The 13776-nt window shown below is 41.1% G+C and overlaps 1 protein-coding gene across 15 annotated transcripts in view; it reads right to left on the bottom strand.

Moving 5' to 3' along the window:
- Plekha7 (pleckstrin homology domain containing A7) overlaps positions 1-13776 on the bottom strand; it is a 209153-nt gene that overhangs the window by 73132 nt on the left and 122245 nt on the right. For 13 of the 15 annotated variants that reach the window (XR_013437740.1, XM_078046416.1, XM_078046410.1 and 10 more), the window contains one exon: positions 8692-8775. The exons of 1 other annotated variant lie outside the window; for it this stretch is intronic. Coding sequence is in view for 9 of the 14 variants with exons in the window: in XM_078046416.1 (XP_077902542.1) it covers positions 8692-8775 (84 nt within the window). In the remaining 5 variants the exon portion in view is untranslated. Of the gene's footprint in view, positions 1-8691; positions 8776-11151; positions 11171-13776 lie in introns of those variants that run through there. One more of the 15 variants, XM_078046420.1, reaches the window with a different exon arrangement.

Below are 13776 nucleotides of genomic sequence, written 5' to 3'. Positions count from 1 at the left end.
GACAGGAGACCAAACAACCTGCACATGCAGACTCTTGGTGTCATTAAACAAAATCTATTAACTTAAAAGCCTGCTTGCTGGGTTTCTGTGCTATCTGGATTCCCAGTACAGTGGGATGGTTTGAACAAAGACCTCACTTTCCTTGGTTTAAGCTACATGAATGCCAATTATTTTGCTGGAGGGCTGTGGGCTGAAGTTCAAAACAGAGAGCTAGAGTTTTTGCTCAACTGCCTCCCATGGGAAATGCACAAGAGAAGCAAGGACTAGATAAAGTCAATCTGGGGGGAAAAAAAAAACAGTTGAAGAATGACTAATTCTACTATGAACTTTGTCAAGGATGTTTCAGGGGAGCCTAGGCAGGAAATGGCTTTCTCTATGCTTCGATTTCCCCATCTGTATAAGGAGCTGCCTTCTGCTTCCTGCATGTCCAGAACCAAATGCACAAAACATTGATAGATATAGCTAGAAAGGAAAATTATGAGTACAGAAGTCTTGTTTTTTTTTTTTTCAATAGGTCTGCATTTGGAGAAATTTGTTTAAGGAGCCTTAGCTGCCGCTCAATCAATGGCATGAACTGAAGCACTAAAGAGGGATCATAGCAAGACCATTCCCTATTCTATATGTCACAAGAGTTAGGACAAGGACAACCAACCCTGAAGGATAGGTATGAAAGGTCAAGCAGGTAAAGGGACTAGGTGGCACTTGTCAAGCACCTACTATGGCCCTTTCCCTGTATTACTTTAGTTTTACCATCTCCATTTTGTAGATGAGGAAATTGAGTCCCAGAGAGATTAATGACTTGCTTAAGACAATAGCTGAACCCTGAAGCCTGAGCTTTGCCACAAAGACTGTTCCATGACAAGTCCTGAGGTCTGAGAGAAGTGGGTTTTGGTTCTTAACCCCAAGGCCATGCCCAAACCAGTGGGATCCTGGGGTATTGGAAAGAGCAAGAGCCCAGGTAACTGGATCTCGGCCAAGCTCTGAAGCTTACTGACTCCCCCACAAATCACATCCAGATCCTTGAGTCTCCGTTTCCATTTTGTAAAATGGAGTGAAAATTGCCTTTCATCTCACAAGGCAATTATATGTATTGAAATGACACTTTGAAAACCATGAAGCACTGCATGAAATGAAATGCATTACTCGTGACTGTTACTAGTGGAGACCCCAGAATTTAAATCCCACCTACAGTTTATTTTTATTTTGAAGGCACTTCTCTCCAGAAAACTCAAGGTGCCAAACAATTAGTTTATAAACAACGATCACTTCCTATAAAAACAAAGAGTGCTTTATCTGTGAATTTTTAAAAAATATTTTTTATTAGGGGTTGGGGTTATGGCTCAGTGATAGAGTGCTCGCCTAGCATGCATGGGGCACTGGGTTCAATCCTCAGCACCACATAAAAATAAAATAAAGACATTGTGTCCACCTAAAACTAAAAAATAAATTAAAAATTATTTTTTAAAAAGTATTTTTTATTATAGATGGACATAATACCTTTATTTATTTTTTATGTGTTGCTGAGAATCGAATCCAGTGCCTTACACATGCAAGACAAGCACTCTCCTACTGAGCCACAACCTCAGCCCTTTATCTGGGAATTTTTTGTTGTCATTGTTGTTAAAGTTTATAAACTCTGTGGAATAACCCATTCTGAAATAGTGTCAAGAGTCATTAAGACTATAGCAGGAAGTTAGAAAGCTATGGGGAAATAAGGATCTCTTACTGAAAAGACCTCATTAAAGGACACGCGTATGCTACTGATAGGCCAAAAAAATGGGATCCTAGATTCATATCTATCCTCAAGAATTCTACACAGGGAGCTTAGCTAAAATTTCTAATATGAAAGGAGGAGTACATGAGAAGAGGGCACAATTACAGACACCAGTACATTTTTTAAGGAGCTTACGCCCACCAACTAAGAGGTTTGGAAAAAGCAATACACAATGAAAATCAGGGAAAAAAAAAAAAAAAAAGAAAGTTCTTGTCCCAAATAGGCATAGATACCTCCACACCCCCTCTTCCCAGAGAAAGAGACGCAGACAGACCGCCAACGCTCACTGTAAACTCCCAACACCCTGGGGGAGGCTGTCTGACACAGGATTTCATTCAGTAACTGTGGCCTCATTACTCAACTATGGCTTTCTGTGTTCCTTCTCCTTCCCCCTCAACTCCTCTTAAACACAGGCTACAATTCCTCATCCCACCCCAGGAGCTGGAGGCCAGCCCAAACAGCACCCCCTCACCTGGCATGAAAATAACCCTGTAAGACTTGCCCCTCAACTTAAATCAGAGAACTAACTGCCTTAGTCTTGGCATAAGTCCCTGCTCTGTGCATGACCTTGGACCAGTCTCTTCCACTGTCCAGGTTCAATGTGTATCTATGCAGGAGGAGAACTGGCCCTGAACCTCTACTGATACCTCCACCTCTGCTCTGCTCTGCTCTGTCTCAGAGATGCTCCAGTTCTAATCTATGTCTTTGGCAAGCCCTCTTATAACCTATCTGAACCTCCCAGACTAACAAGCAGCCACTTTTCCATTAGACAATGACATTTTCTAATGCAGATCTGAGCATTTCCCAGACTTGTGGGGGAAGTAAAGCAAGAGCACAAGAAGGAAAAAACAAAATTCATAGGAAGAAACAAAATTACTGTTTGCAAGAAGCAGCTTCCATTCTACACACAGCAAAGCCACCACTGCAGCATTTTCACCCTAGAGTCAGAGCTGAAGACATGGTTGCTGTGTGGCCGTGACTGCATCCCCAACGCCAATGCCGATGCCCTTCAAATCATCCACTGCAAACATCAACACCTAGGTGTCTGAATGAACTAAGGTCCCCCTCCCCATCCCTTCCCCTACCTGTGACTGTCACAAATGCTGTTTCTGAATCCAGGTAAGAAAACTGAACGGTCAAGTTTCTGCATGTGTTTGCCAGGTGTTTCCATTTTTCCCCATTTTTTCTGCTGCCATGGCAACCAAATGCAACAGGCAAAGCTAGTCTAAGACTGTCAGCATCTAGAGATAAGGTGCTGGCTCTAACAACCACATATGGAAACACCTCAGCCTCACTGCCCAGAGCCCAACAGATGAGCAGAAGGATGGACTCCTTTGGATGCTCTGGAGTACCCTCTCTCCTGCTCTCTTGCTGATAATCTCTTATTACCAGCTTTTACCAACTTGTAGCTACAGAAGGAGCAGGAGGAAAAGGAGACAGACATCCCATAGCAGCAGGAGATACCTAGCCCCTAGGCCTAGAATCTGCACAAGCCTTAGGAGAGTCTTGCCCTGCAACCTGTAAAATGAATCCCTCTCAGCAGAACTCACAGATCAGGAAGATGACTCTTACCTTCAGCAAGATTGCACCTTTTAAAATGTTATTCTCCGAATACCACTCAACATTTCATGCAATTTCACTTGTGTTTCTTTTACAAATAATCCAATGATAAAAATAGAGAAGGGACAAACCAAACTCACCAGGACATCAGGGTGGGCAGGCCAGATAGGGCACTTTTCTGGTTAGGAGCCTCCATGGAGATCCCGCATGCTTTCCAGCTGACTGCTCAGACTGACAGCGGGCTTCTGAAGTTCCAGAGCAATGGCATAGTCTCTCACAACCCCAGGCCCCACCTCAACGTGAAATGCTTGACAGAGCCTGGGGATCACTGCACACAGCCTGCTGTCAGTCAGCTGCTGGCGTCACCACTAAGGAATGCTTCTCTCCCCTTCCTGAGAGCTGTAGAGGTGTTTGTCAGCAGGTTCCTGGGCTGCCCAGAGCCAAGGAGAAATTGCTCCTGTGCAAGAGCACCCAACACTGAAACCAAAGCCCTGGGCGTTCAATGTTAAGGATGTGTGTGGCACTTTTAGCAAAAAAAAGGGCCGGCTCCAATCTCACAATTCAAAAACGTCACTAAGAATCAGGAAAGAGGCTTAAGAAGAGCACAAATGATCCAATCTCTGAAAATGAGGCCCTATAAGAAAAGGTTTGAGAACATTTTCTGCAGAAGAGATGGTTGAGAAGGCTTGGCATCTTTCAAGCAAGAGTGAAGTGACTATGGATTTTCATTACCACAAATACGATTACAATTAAAAAGTCTATGCAGCAGTAGCATACTCAGCTGGCAAGCTGTTTGAGTATGGCCAACAACAAAGATTGTCCCCTGAAGAACACTCAAGTATGCAATATAGCATGCTGTTTAGAAGCACAACATCTGGGGCCAGAATTCCTCGATTTAAATCTGGACTCCACCACTTACCAGCTTGTACAAATCTATTGAGTCTAATGACTGATGCCCACCCCCCTTTGGAAACAAAGAACTAAGAACTGAGAACTAAATAGCATAACAGAAAGGGTGAAATGAAAAAACACGTACTCTCGTCATACAGCAAACTTAGCTTGTTGGCAACAGGCCCAAAAGGGCTACTTCCTTTATTAGTCTGAACTGTGAGTTATTAAGGGTAATCATTAATGCTATCCAATAAAAATGTGTGATTTTTTTTCCCCTAGGTACATGGTAGATAAGCACTTCCCTACTTCTCTTGAAGTTGGGAGTGGTTCTGGGACTTGCTTTGACCAATGAAACATGAGTGGAACAGCTAGTGTATAATCCATTCAGGTCCCTTTTTCTTGCCTTTGGCAATTGTGAAAACATAGAAATGAAGCCTCCCTAAGTAAAGATGACAGAACATAGTCCCTCAGGTGATCTACAATGGACACAGAACAAAAATGAAAAATATGTTATTTTAAATCATTAAAATCTTGTTTCTTGTTATCACAGCAGACCCTAGTCTATCCTGAATGATTCTGTATGATTGACACAGAAATTAGAACACTTAGGACTCTTGTCTTCTGTATCCATCAGATCATAGCTTTCTCTGTACCTCTCATCTGTAAGATAGAAACTGTCTTTGGGTGGACATGCACTGATTATTCCAAGCGGCTCAGATGAGTCCTACCTGCCAACAGGTGAGGAAGATTTACCTGTTAATACCCACAATGGCCTAAGAGAAGTCCCCATGGAGATGGGCCTTATAAATTTTTTTCTTCTCACAGAAAGAACCCAAGATTATTTGACTAAAATCTAAGCTTGCCACCACAGCCCAAAGAATGTTGGGTATCTGGAGAATACTTATGGGTGAACAGAAGAACTTGAGAATAACTAATAAAGAATGAGAAGTTTAGTAAGTTGTCTAAATCAGTGGTTTTCAAGCTTTTGCCTATATCAGAATCACCCAGGAAGCTTGTTAACAACCCAGATTAGTGGGCCCTGCCTCTGAATCAGCAGGTCTGGATAGGCCCAAGAACCTGTATCTTTATCAAGTAACCAAGAGACACCGGTTTAGAGACCACACTTTGAGAATCATTGCTTCAGAAGGATTAGCTTTAAGAAACCGGAGGCGAGGGCTTTGGTGAGGGGAATAAATGGGGTTATAACTCTCCAGGAGTTGGACTTAACAGATACTCTTTGGAGAAATAAAGGAAAGGCCCAGTTTTACCTTTTCCACCCAAGATACTCATCTGACAGTGCATGTACAAGAACACCAATGGTCATCACAGTCATTTATCCTCAACACATAACACCCTTTACATCAAAATTGAGTTTCTTTAAGGGAACAAAAGAGGAATGTCATTTATTTGCATATTTTTTTACCTTTATTTATTTTTATTTGGTGCTGAGGATCGAACCTAGGGTCTCTCACGTGCAAGGCGAGCGCTCTACTGCTGAGTCACAACCCCAGCCTCAATTTGAATATTTTCAAAACAGTTCCTGCAAGGGGAAATTATGCCTTAGCCTCCAGAGTTTCTCCAGGAGATATATCTGGATGTGTTTCAGGAAGGACCAATTTAGGTAATTGGCTACAGCCTTCCTCTTCATCTCTATCTTCACACTCCCCTTCATAAACCTCCACTACAAGTCATTCTTCTTGACTTCTGACCCCACCAAGGCTGGTCATACCTTGCATGGGTTGTTCAGGACCCACACACTAATCTCCCCACATCTAAACTGTCCCCTTCCTTCAGTTTAGGGCCAGACTTCTTTCATCTTTACCAAGGTCAATCAATCACCAAGTCCTGTCAATTTCAGCTCCCAAGTATCTCCAGAATCCACCCTGTGCTCTTAATTTCTCACTCTAGTTCAATTGGTGTAGACCTTCCATGCTGTACCCCATTTCTCTGTGGGTCTTTGCCCAAGTTGTTCATCTTGACAAAACAGGTTTCAATTTAAACTTCCCAGGACTGAGGGGCTTTCCACAAACCCTACAGCAGGTTAGAGTCTCCTTTGATCAATTCCCACAAAGCCCCATGTTTCCTTTTCCACAAATAATTAATCACATTTTTTATCTTGTCATTATCTATCTTCATAAGCTCCTTGCCAACAGGACCACATTTGTCTTGCTCCAGAGTCCAACACAGCCCCAACACAATTTAAGTTTATGAATAAGTGTGGAAATCTTCACATTTTTTTTTTCTTAACCCTTTGTCTCAATGCCTTAAGCACAACCTGCCTTTTACAAGGAATATCCGACTACCCAGTGCCACCCAATCCCTGAGATAATCAGATATACCCATGACATCCAGGAAATGGCCTCAGAAAGAAGGAACACCTTTTCCTTGGAAACTGGATGGAATTGAGATTAATTAGAGATATTCTGGCAGGGAAAAAAAAAAGCCTACCTACTACTCAGAAGTAGTGAAGAGATAGTTTTCTGTTAAGAATGAAGGGAAGAAGAAATGTTTGTGACAGAATTGTTTAGTGATGGAAGCCTATGCATCTCTGCACCAAGAGTTCTGATGGATTCTCCATTCAAACCTTATAAAGATGGGTGACTGTCTCACAAAGGGGACTGAATTCAAGGACCTCCTCTCTTCAGAATTCTTTACACAAACTCATTTGGGGCTGGAATTTGAGGAATTTACTCTCTCATTCAGAAGTTCTTTCTCCATGTAGGAGACAGACAAACTTTACCTTCTACTACTCTCTCAACTACAGGATGAGCATCCCTTATCCAAAATGCTTAGAATTCAAAGTGTTTCAGATTTCAGAGTGTTTCAGATTTAGGAATATCTACATGGACTTTACCAGTTGAGCATACCTAATTCAAAAATCCTAAAATCTGAAAAACTTTTAAAAATGTATTTCTTTTTAGTTACAGATTGACATAATACCTTTATTTTATTTCTTTTTATGTGGTGCTGAGGATCGAACCCAGTGCCTCACATGTGCTAGGCAAGCGCTCTACCACTGACCCATAACACCAGCTCCCTGAAAAACTTTTTGAGTGCCAATATAATTCTCAAATTTTTCGATTTTGGAACATTTCAGATAAAGGATGCACAACCTGTAGTATTAAAGTCAGAACCCCCCCACCCTGAGCCTGGCAGTCATGTCCCATGGACCACCATTACCAAAATAATTAACCAAGCAATCTCTGACAAAGTCAGAGGCTGGATTTTTGCCTGAAGAGAACACCACATAAAGACAGCAGAGACCTTAAAATCTAGCAATCCTTGGGTGGCATCTGGCTCTCTACTTCTAGCCATCTGACTTTGTACAAGTGACTTTTATTTTTTTGATTCCCGGTATCTTCACCTCTAAAGAGCAATGATGGTCAACCTCTCAGGATTTCTGTATTACATGAGATATGAATGTAAAGCCTCCAGCACAGAGTAAACATGCAAGAAAAGTCAGTGTCATCACAATTATAGATTTCTAATTTTAAAAGTTCTGTAGGATAATGAATCTAAACTGAAAATACTATAGAGATAAAATTACATGTTTTGAATTTACTTCAAAATAATCCAATGGGTGAAAGGGAGGGTATCGATGAAATAAAATTATGAGCACATTGGAGTTACTGCCTTCTCTCAACTTTTATATGTTTAAAATTTTCCATAATTAAAAAATTCAAAAACAGTTAAGTACTAAGGCAGGAAAATACTACAAAAATATAAATACTGATGGTTTATTTTAAGATCACATTTTATTTAAGTGACAGAACATAGGGAAAAATTTATTTAAAACTTAAAGCTAATATCCTTTTGCTTCTCAGAAATAAATATTTTTTTGAGATAGAATTGCCCCAGATGAGAAAGGAGCAGAACAACTTATGCACTTTTCTTGCCTTCATTTTTTGGGAAAACAATATGTGCTGCATGGGTTGTACATGTATTTTTAAGTAGACAATCCCCGGTGACAGAATCCACCTCTGAGCAACTAGCCAGACGTCAACTGAAACTGAGCTGTGGAGCAGGAAAGTTCCCATGTTAGGAACAGAGCAGACAGGATTCAAAATGTTCAGGGATGGTGGTATCACCAGCCTCCTCACTTGTAGACCCCAGCTTTGGATCTCATGAGGCTTACCTGTGAGGCTGACTCTCAGTGTGAGGTTATATTTATTCTCATACCAGATGAGTGGTCTAGTCAGAGCACAGCTAATATGTTAGATGATGCTTCAGGGGAAAGGGAATTTTTAAGAGGCTCTGACTGTACCAACCTCAGCATATCCCTATATCATCTCTCCTTTACCACATCATCCTCTGATAGAATTCTGGAGATTGAAAAATAAAATTCTTCCCACATTTCACATTGAATCAACAAACCCACTCCAATAGTCCAATAAGCTTTGTTCTAAGCAAATACCTTTAAGCCCCCAAACTGTGCCTGGATAAGAAGAATATATGAAAATACTTACTCTTCTTGAAGAATGAATTCACTATTTTCTGGAGAAAACTGCCCGGTCACAGGATGCCTGAATGCTGTGGTGTGCTGGTTATGGCTAGAGAGAGAGAGAGAGAGAGAGAGAGAGAGAGAGAGAGAGATGATGATGAATAGAAGTCATGTTAATGAAAGGATTACAAACACAACCAGTCAGTAACGTCTGGGGGACCCTTGGTCACCATCACTCCTCACAGAATGAGGGAAGTGGGCCTTTTCTCTGAGAGGCATTTAACCTCTCAAATGCAGTTACATTGGAAAATCAAGAATTTCCAATTCAGGTGCCAAAGCCCACCTTAATGACAAGGATTTTAATTCCAAGGAAGTCTTGACTTCAAGAGAAGATTGTGTATCTTGGAGACATTTCATGAAGTACTTACTCTAATACACTGAGGGGCTGAACAGCAAATTATTTTAAGATAGCATGAGCTAAAATAAGAATGAAGGGAAGTAGACGACACTTTCAACAGCTTATAACAACCATGAAGCAGGGAAAGAATTCTAAGAATTAACTTCCCGCCCAGAAAATTCTATCTCCTTAAAATTCTTCTCTCTACTACAAAATGTGTTCAGTTCAATGATGGGATAATAAACATTTGGGCATGTCTCTGCAACATGACCTGTGCAATTTCAACACTGGAGTTTCTATCACCCTTTTGAAGTTAGCAGGGATCAGCTTCCAAGCCAAGCTGACAGACACAACCAAAGTCTGTAGGTGTTTTGTATGTTGACAAAGGCCGCCTGGTTCTTTTAGGATGGAGCAGTGAGCTCTAGAGGCTGCTAGTTTGTTCCATGAATAAACTAAACTAACATCCTCTTTTATTTATTTAAATAAAAAAATTTAAAAATTTTTCCAATCACAAAATCAGTTATTTTTGAAATTTTATAAAGTATGAAAAGGAAAAAAAAAATCATCCATGATGTCCCCATCTGGAGATATAGCTGAGTATCTTCTTATGAGTTGTTTTTCTTTTTCTTTCTATTTAAAAAAATAGTGATATGTGTTTTCTCCCTTAATCTTATTAATGTAGAAAATATCCTATTTCATTAAAGCTTCTTTATTTGAAATGATTAAATAATAGTCTTACCATATGTATACATTTTTTTTATATAACTATTTAAAAAGTGTCACTGGGCACATGTATGCCAGGCAGTGCTATAGTTGGTACTAGGGACACAAAGGGAACAAAAAAGTCCCAACTCCTGGACATGATCATAGTCTTCTAATGCTGGACATTTGGGGTGCCTCCCCCACTGCTACTATAATCCATGCATCTTTGAGCATAGGCTTTTTATGAAACTCAAATTATTTTCTTGTGTTAAACTCCCAGAGATGAAATTATTGAACCGAAAGTCATAGTCACTTTTTAAACCTCTTAATACAGACAACCAAAATGCTTCTGTTAGGATATTATTGCCATCTCCAAATTGAGCCCTGAGCCTCCCTGGAGATTAGTATGTCTAAACCAGCACAAAAGTTAAAAAAGAAAAGTTCTTGAGACCTATAAAGTTTTCTTTACTTTGCCCAGTGCCTAGGATAAGCTGGGCACTGAGGACTAGAGCAGCCTGGATCCTAATGAGGCAAAAGTGAAGCAGGGCTGTTCCTGGCCCTCCCACCATGTGCCACCCCTACCACACCCTTACCCACCCATCCAACTACAGCTGGCCTCTCTTTCTGGGCTCCTACTCTCAAGTGAGCCTGTGGAATTCTATGACCTTATCTGGCAGGCAGCAGCCTGGTCTTTTCCTAAGAAAAGCAGCTTCCAGGGGTGAGCATCTGAGGTAAAGGATGAGAAGTAGGGTCCCTTTAACAACTGTTTCAGAAATCCCTGCATCATGTTCAAGGGGTAGGCTTTATTTGCATCTACTTTCTTCTAGAGTCATTTCTACTCACTGGGGAACTTGAAAATGCAAATTATAATCTAATCCTGCCTCATTTTGAGAGAGAGAGAGAGGGAGGGAGGGAGGGAGGGAAAATACGAGAACACCCTGGTTGTAATGGGAATAACAATAAAGCAGTGACACCAATATCCACTATTACCTCTAAAGGACTTTACAGTCTACAAAGCCTTCTCTTAACAGCTCAGTTGTTAACATCATGAACCCCTACCTTTATGAATGAGGAAACTGGGCTCAGAGAGGTTAAATGATTTGCACAAAAAGCTTTTGTTGGGCTGGGGGATGCAGTTCAGTTGTAGAACACTTGTCTAGCATGCACAAAGTCCTAGGTTCAATCCCCAGTATACAGCTAAATAAATAAATAACTCTGTCAATAACTGATAAAACTGGGACATAAATGCAGGTCCTCTAGTTTTTAATATCTTTTTTGCACGATAACTGGACATTTCCTTCCCTTAGGGATCTGTGCGGCTGGCAGCTTCCTGGATATGATCAGAAAGCCCTAAAGAAAAGACATGAGAAAAATAGCACCACTCACCACTATTCCCTGTTCTTATCTCCTGTTTTCCCCTTGGATCCAGTGCCAAAGTTTTGAGTGAAGACACTTGTGCAGCCCTCAGTAGCTATAAGATCAGTTGGTAAATCTCTAGTAGATGAGGACATGGAGCCAAGTTTTCTATGTGCCTGAAGCAGATCCATCCACTGGTAACCACCTTGTCATACACACTATCTAACCTTCAAAGCAATTCCTGGGTTCCCCATCCCCAATCTGTATCTGCTTAAATAAGCTCAGAGCTTGGGTAAATGAATACTGAGCTGCAAGGTCTAGGCACTAAATTGAATTTTGCATTCTAACATTAGAAGGAAAATAATTTTTAAAAGTTGACCAAAAGAAAATATCTGCCATCTGATCAAATCTAGAGGCAGCTCTTCAAACTTTCTTCCCTAATATGGAAGCTGCCCTCTGTGCTAAAACATTCCTGGCCACGGTACCATCACCACCCTTCTGCATTTACACCATGTTTTCAGCATGTTCACATTTGTCATCTTATTGGGTCCTGGCAACTACTCATTAAGGTAGGCAGGACAGATATTTTTATTCCCATGATACACATAAGAAAAACAAGGCTCTGGGTTATGGGACATTATTTGAACACTAAATTTTAAAAACGGGTGGAGGGGCGAAGTAATGACATAATGAGAAAATACGCGAGCCAACATAATGCTTCCTGAACACTGAGGTTTTAAAATTTGATTGTTTTTGATCAAGTACACCCAGCTTGCTAATGGAAGAGTTTCTGGATGAGCACTCTTTTGAGCAACAGAACAGGAGTCAGGTCCCTGGGTTATTCCACTCAATCTTCCCAAATACCTGGTAGGGCAGGTTATGTATCATCACCAGGCCACAAGTGAGGAAGGTGAGACCCACAATGGGTAGGCAGTTTGCCCACAGCCACAGTCTACTTCTGGGTTCTTTCCACATCACCCACTTCTGAACTCTTTCCACTCCTCCAGGCTCACCCTTTCCAAACGAAGGTTGCCCATTAAACTCATTTAGATTCTGCAAGTCCTCTAGCTTTACTTGCTTTCTCTGACCCATTGGTCCTAAAGCCCCCAGCCTGCTCCATTTTCTGATTCTAAAATCCATGAAGAGTCTCATATCTTATCACCCTGTCTTAAGCACTTAGCAGGTACAGACATATCCCCTGAAATACCCGTTCTTAAACCTGAATTGCCACCTTGCTCCCTGGTAATACAGAGATGACCAGGATGGGAGCCAGATGACTGGTTTCAAAGGAGCACAGAAACTCTTTCTCTCCTATACAAGTGCTTCTGTTTCTTCAGGCTACTGAGAAAGCAATTTGGAAAATGAGGTAAAACACAATGTAGTCTTCAATTTCAATTCCTGCTGTTCTAGAAATGGCCCCTCAAAGAAGCATGGCAGGCAATCTCACTGGAGAAGAACCAGGAAACACATATGAAGGTGGTGAGGAAGGCTGGTCTCCATGAAGGCAGGCCATGGGTAACCATCCAGGTAAATAAGCACGCCTTCACAGGCCTAAGGGCAGAGAAGGACTGGGTTAGGCCCTGCAGAAGCCTGGCAGCAACACAAGAGACGTGGTAACAAAATAAAGTGAGGACTAGGTAGAACTGGAATTTGAGCAACATAAGAACTCATCTACAGCCACAAACAAGGCTAGTCAGAATGTAAAGTCCCACAATTTCTTGCAATGTTTTTTCAAGACCAATTTTGTATTCACATAGATTTTGAGTCTAATGTGAACAGTGAGTCTGTTTGGTTAAACATGAAGGTTCCAATTATTTATTAAGATGTGTTTTTGGCGTGGAAGGAATTTCTGGAGTTGTGTGAATGATGTCCAACAGTGGCAGTCAGAGAACCCTGATAAGTCTGATTTTCTGACAGTAGTGGTATTCGCATGCTAGTGGGATGAGTCTGCTCTGTCAATACTAGCTCTTCTCTGGCCCAGACTCTAAAGGGAGAAAAACAGCTTAAAATATAAGAGCAGGACTCTATTCAGGATCTTCTCATTAACATGCTCAGCAAAACTTACCTCTGGAACCTTCTCCTCAATGTGGCTCCCTGAACACTTAAAAAGAGTCACCTCGCAGGTTAAAGCCACATTCAGCACTGCCTCTAGGTGTGTAAGGCAAATATTTACAATCTTTGTTCTAAATCCAAGTGTCTCAATAAATCTGAGAATTCTGCATAACCTAATAATATTCCAAGTTTGGGCTGAAAACTAGAAATTGAAACTTCAAGAACACAAGAAACTGTCTCTTCCTTTTCTTCACCTAATTTAGGCCCCTCAATAATGACGTAGCACCAGATGCGGTGGTGCACACCTGAAACCACAGTAGCTTGAGAGACTGAAGCAGGAGGACCACAAGTTTAAGGCCAGCCTTGCTAAGTGAGACCTGTCTCAAAAAATAAAAACAGTTGGAGATGTAGCTCAGGGGTAAAGTCGCCTAGGTTCAATCTCCAGTACCAAAAAAGATTAAAAAAAAAAAAAAAAAAGTAGCAATCAACAGTTGAAATGGCATTGCCACACTCACTCAACATTTCTTAAGCTCCTTTTGGTTTATTTTATTTAACGCTTTTACAAAATAGCTTGTTTAGTACAGTGTCACCATGGTTAATGTG

This window comes from Ictidomys tridecemlineatus, chromosome 4, assembly GCF_052094955.1.
Source record: "Ictidomys tridecemlineatus isolate mIctTri1 chromosome 4, mIctTri1.hap1, whole genome shotgun sequence".
Lineage (NCBI taxonomy): Eukaryota > Metazoa > Chordata > Mammalia > Rodentia > Sciuridae > Ictidomys > Ictidomys tridecemlineatus.
Note: the sequence above shows the minus strand (reverse complement) of the source record. Positions and strands in the feature narration are given on the sequence as shown.